Source organism: Periplaneta americana, chromosome 10 (assembly GCF_040183065.1).
Source record: "Periplaneta americana isolate PAMFEO1 chromosome 10, P.americana_PAMFEO1_priV1, whole genome shotgun sequence".
Classification (NCBI taxonomy): Eukaryota; Metazoa; Arthropoda; class Insecta; order Blattodea; family Blattidae; genus Periplaneta; species Periplaneta americana.
The window spans coordinates 51,353,100-51,359,099 of NC_091126.1; the positions used below are offsets into that span (position 1 = coordinate 51,353,100).

The following is a 6,000-nucleotide window of genomic DNA, read 5'->3' on the forward strand; positions in this document are numbered from 1 at the left end:
ATTGATGCTTCACCGGTGTCGCACCGGTGCCATTAGCTTGCAGAGGTGGTGGCAGTCTCCATCAGCCGCCATCAGTGAATCTGATCGGTTCTTGTATAGGGCGGGAATTAGCAGACGAATGACATCGTGCACTGTTGTGTCATGGCGGTGTGTTCCGCTTTAGTTCTGCTGTATTGTTTGTAATGAGCACAACGTAAAAACAATATGTTAATGGCTTATGAGCGAACATGTCAACGGACCAGTTATTACTACCGGTTCGAGAAATAAATTGTTTATGCTCTCTTTTCTTTGAACGAGATGGCAGTACGGAAATTTCGCAAAATTTTGCTAGCATAGCACAGACAACAACTTATACAGTCGCCATGACAGCCATCGATCCTTCCAGCAGTTTTGTTCCTATTTCGCTGCAGTGTGACGAAATTGTTGTCCACCGGTCCAGTGAGATTCGGAATACGCTGTATGTAACCTTGGATCATGACTTCTGACGTCACATCCAGTTATTTAGTCAACTGTCTAGTTCACTTCAGCTGTAAATATAGCTTTGGGACAAGGCCTAAACCTCACAGCTTCAAGTTAACGTCAAAAAGGCATAATTTCCAACATTCCAACTGTGGTAATACTAATAATAAACGAGGTAAACGCAGGACTCGAAATGTACATTTTCGTGAACCAGAAAGCTCTTATTTTCGTGGACATTGTGGTGTTGATGACAACGATGGAATTAATGACTAGTGAGATGATGCCGAGTATTGTCATGTTATATTTATAATAATTAAGATCGAAATATTTAAATACACATCACATAACATCAAAATGTCGGATACATCTACGGAAATTGTAATGATTTTATCAAATTCACACAGGCAGAAACCACGAATGGCAGACACTTCTTTCCATCGAAAAAATCAATTGAATAAAATGAACTTCGATAATTTTTTTTTTCAAAATAAATTTAAGCTATGCAAGTAACAAATATTGTCATATAGTTATTTTGCATAATGTCTAACGACTATATCTATGGAAAGGTTCCTAAAATTCACGAGAACCAGAACACCAAAAGTGTGCATGGGCTTATTCCATCCTCTACTGGTAATCCATACAACATGTTGCCCCACTTAATATGAATTTTATAAATTTCTGAAAATAAATTCTGTGAAGTATGTAGGGTCTATTATAAAATTGTGAAGGTTCGTAAAAATGTAGTAAACTGGTATACATCTTTTAGCACCAGTTTTAATTTTCAAAGCATCTCAAATTATGAGAGAAACAGAAGCTTGTGACTGGTATCATTTTTATTTTAGCACCAGTTTTTCAATAAATATTAGAACTTTTTTTTTTAATTTCTACAAATTACTTTTTTTTTCTAGGACATACAATTTAACTGTGTTTTTAATAATTACTGTTATTTCACGAACTACTTTGAATTAATTTATCATTATAACTTACTTCTGTATTCTAACTCATATTTCCAATTTTCATCTAACAAGCAAACGTTCTGATGGGGGCAGATAAAAGAGTTAAATTTTTTTCTTCCACCACGTTAATAATGTCAAAAGAAGTGCTCATACAAATTTTTGCCACTCGACCGCAATTACGAGGCCGTCCAGAACGTGATTTTCCTTGGGTTCGTTTGTAGAAAAAAACACAATTTCATGGAAATATTTATTGAAACATATACAGCAATTGTTGCGCTATTTTTCAACATATCCTCCACTGGAATTGAGACTTTTTCATACCATGGGATCAATTTTTGTGTCGTAGAAGTCAGCAGCCTCAGTCCGGAACCAGCGTTTGACTGCATCTGCACCTCTCTCTGTCGATCCTATGATATGAGAAATGTGTCAATTCCGATGGAAAATATGTTGAAAAATAGCTCAATAAGCTGTGTCCATTCTAATAAATTTGTCCAATGAAATTGTGTTTTTTCTTTCTGTTAACGGCCCCTGGCGAATTAATTTTTTTACGGCCCTCGTAATTGCGGTCGAGTGGCCAAAATTTGTGTAAGCACTTCTTTTGACATTATTAACATGGTGGAAGAAAAAAAATTAACTTTTTTATCTGCCCCCATCAGAACATTTGCTTGTAAGATCCCTTATCTCACTAGATGCAGATCAAATATCAGTACCGTAAGTAATGAAATAACTAGCTCATTTATGTCCCTATTCACAAGCTGCGAGGTTCCATAATTTTAACACAAATTTAACAATCTAATGGCGAACATAACGCAGAATCAACATAAGTGGTTCACATATTTCTGGCTTCAATCACATCATTCAGTAGAAGAGTTTTACCTAAATTCAGTGAAATAGCCTTTCCCTAATTTTGGTTTTGTTTATTATTAGAGCCTACTATTATTGTTGTATTAATATTAAATGCTCTACTTATGTATTTATATTTGTTTAAGGGTTAATGTTGTGCAATGGAATGAAGACCTCTATGAAAAACAACTAATTGAACGCACAAAAGATGCATGTCAGGGAACAGTTGACATAGTCATTGATTTTGGAACCACATCAAGAAGCCTACATCGGTCTCTTCAATGTTTGAGTAAGGTATGTAGAACGACTTCGCACCTAAGTCGTAAATCAGTTCAATATCATGATCATAATAACAACTATCTTATTACTACTTCAGGGTGGCGTTGTATTCATCAGCTCTGAAGTTGCTGAGAAGTTACTACCAAAATTCAGTCGAAGAGCAGAGGAACGTCAACAGTGCATCAAACCAGTTGACATGGGTTCCATTGAGCAACTTCGGGAATTGGTTGACCTTGTGGCGAAAGGAGAGGTACCGTATTACGAAAATATTACAACTGCAAGGAACTGTAATGTGTTATATACGCTCAGATTGTTAAGACACTATATTTCTTATTAAAGACTAACTTAAAGAAGTTCAACTGAATCAATTTTCCTAGAAAAAATGTCACAATATGCTACTAAATTAGCTCTTTTCATATGATACTTTTCTTTTTTTTAACTGTTGGCTTCGTGATATTCGTGATATTTTCTTACACACATACCGCTACACATAGTATTTATTTACCCAGTATTTTACTGTATATTACACGCAACAATGCGTCACTGAAGGCTGAGTAAATTCATTTAGATACGTAGTGAATTGGGTAGGCTAAATTAAATTTCTTTTCTTTCTTACAAAATCAGTGAAAATATTTAAACTGCCTCTGTTTCAATGTGATACCATAGCAGTTCTTCATAGTAGGCATTTCCCACTGAAATGCATTATAACAAATTGCGCGGAAATTTCCTGAATATTTTTCTGTATAATACTAAGCACAAGACCATTTACAGTATTTATGAAATTTTAACGATTTTGTACCTAAGATAATCACAATTTTACAAGTTGAAAAATTGTCCTTTTTATTTCATTTCTTGTGTTTCAACCAACCAAATAGACGAGCCAAGAGCCAAAGTAGAGAAACTACTGAACGTGCATTTTCTCCCTTCTACTATCACAGCCAAACAGTAATAAATAGACTTGTTAAATATGAGTTGAAGTGAGAGTGGACTTGCATACTGTAATTACAAACTTGTTTATTTCAAAATGAACAACTATTTTGGACTTGCTGCATTATGGACCTTATTCAATCACATTAAGAACATATCGAATCTGACAATCTGATTTTCGGAAGAAGAAGAAAAAGCACTTAGTAACTCTAGCTCTCATGTGCTGAATTACTCATTTAATAATTATTTAAATAGTGTTCTGTTTCTAATCATCATAAGACATTCCTGCATACTATGGCTTCTGTACACTAACTACCTGTACCAGACCCTATTTAGTATTCCAAATCCCTTTCTTCCACTGAATAACTCAAAAACTATTTCACTAACAAGACAATGCTGAATTTTTTTCCAGATTGAGCCACCTCCACATTCTGAATTCCCAGCAGAAGAGGCCTGTGAAGTTGTCAAGAAACTTTGTCAGTCTGAAATCCAGGGAAGAGCAATCCTCAGATTCCATTCAATAAATTAAAACATTTTCGTCCTCCAATTTAATTTTTCAGTATTCAGACAGTGTCAGTGAAGGAGGCATTGCAGGTTAATGTACACATGTAGATACAATTACTCAATGAAGAACAGTTAAGTACTATTTTGATTAAAGTATTTATGTAATTATGCTGTCAGTGTAACTATTAGAAAATGTGTGTTGAATCTTAATCAAATGAGATGTTTGTTTCCAAAGCTTCCAATTCAACATTCATGCCTCTTAATAGGAATTCAACACTCATCACTTTAGAGGGAAAGAAATGGCAGACAGCCCTAAACAACATGAATCTCATACCCACTGTCTCTAATTGTTATCACAACACATAATGCCTTCTGCCAATCCATCCACATGCAACACGAAGCTCAATTCTAGACAGATGTGTAAATTTGATATTTGGCTCATTTAATATATGCAAGGTTTGAGTCCTGGTATATCGAGTTGGAAGAAGCTTCGGATATTTCAAAAACAAGATCATCTCGTGTGTTTACATTAAAATTTTAATCAAAATATCTTTACAATGACCAACTCAATTTCAAATTTTAAAATATATTGGACATATTTAATGTTAATTCAATTTTTTGAAGGTGTGTACAAAAGACAGGAATGTTATGTTTGTTAAGACAGATTTTTAAGTCATATTCTTGGAATGTTAAACTATTTTTTCTTCAGTGTTGACCATCATGAACTTAGTTGTGATGGAAGATTCCGGAAACAAGCCTTATTAGTGTACTCAATGTAATCAACTGAATAATGTAGAATATTGTAGTGGGAGAAAGATAGTGGCTGTACCTGCACATGGGCTAATAAGCGAGATAACTGTTGAAGCTATGTATTGTACATGTGTAATTAATAGCAGTGGTTGCCAGAATGCATGAGAAAGCGTATTTTCTCATAATTTCTTGTAGTATTTCGTTCTGTTCTTCTACATGGCATTTCTGTTATCATGCATTTCACGCATTGTTAGTTCATGCAAATGCATGAAATCATAGTTGGCATATATGTAGTGTTCCAAAATCTCATAAATGGATTCCAAAGTACTCTACTTCGTCGAGAAAAGGAAGTTATTAAAGATTTAGAACGGTATTTTGACTGATTTTTAAATTCTTTGTAAAACTGTTCCGTAAACCTGTAATAATTTCTCAACTTGAATCGTTTTCATCTTATCATTTCATTGCTGTACAGTTTATGGCTGTGTATAATTATGTTCATAATCTACTCAGTAACATGTTAAGTATAAACTCATTTTATGCTAAAAAGAGAACTAGCTTGCATAAAGCAAATATACGCTATTATAAAGAGTCAATGTGCAAAAAAATATATATATAAATAAATAAATGCATACATTGAAAAAATAGATAAACAGAAAAAACGAGTTGGCCCATGACAAGTCTTTCAAATAAAGGAGAATGATTTCGTGTAATTGAAATGGTGCTGTTCCCATATCAAAAAGAATGGTTGTAATTAATTTGCATAGAACAAAAGTCAATTTCAAACAATAAACAAGTTATCAACGCTACTATGAAGAAGTCTGAATTCTTTAGTACAAGAACAAAATGATGCATGTTGTGATAGAGAAACAGAATGGCTTTCTAGTGTAACATGATTCATTCCATTATCCAGTGATGTAATTTAGTTAAAAGGCAAGTTTCAAGAATAAGTGAAGCAAATTTTTATACATGATGTATTATTTATAAAATACATACAAGTTATAACTCTTTGAGATCCTTTGTTCTATTAGTCCAATGCCTATTATAAAAATTACATTACAATCCATTACTTTATATATATTTAAGTTTTAACTGGAATTATGGCTACATACAAACTGGACTGGTGGGACGTTAATTCATGATGTGAGCTGAACTCAGAGAGTTTTATAACAAGTGTGATATCACTTTATTTAGTGCTAAATATAGCATGTTCTGTAAAATGAAAACTCATTATTAACAAATTGACATTTAATTTAAGCAATAAAGTTACATGATTGTTAGTTTT

At 33.5% G+C, this 6,000-nt stretch overlaps 1 protein-coding gene across 3 annotated transcripts in view; it reads left to right on the forward strand.

Annotated features, from left to right (window-relative positions):
- The window catches only part of Drat (Death resistor Adh domain containing target), a 74,639-nt gene extending 68,639 nt beyond the window's left edge, over window positions 1-6,000 (forward strand). For all 3 annotated transcript variants that reach the window (XM_069837462.1, XM_069837463.1, XM_069837460.1), the window contains exons 6-8: window positions 2,405-2,552; window positions 2,635-2,787; window positions 3,877-6,000. In XM_069837462.1, the coding sequence (XP_069693563.1) occupies window positions 2,405-2,552; window positions 2,635-2,787; window positions 3,877-3,993 (418 nt within the window). In that variant the 3' untranslated portion in view covers window positions 3,994-6,000. The remainder of the gene's footprint in view (window positions 1-2,404; window positions 2,553-2,634; window positions 2,788-3,876) is intronic.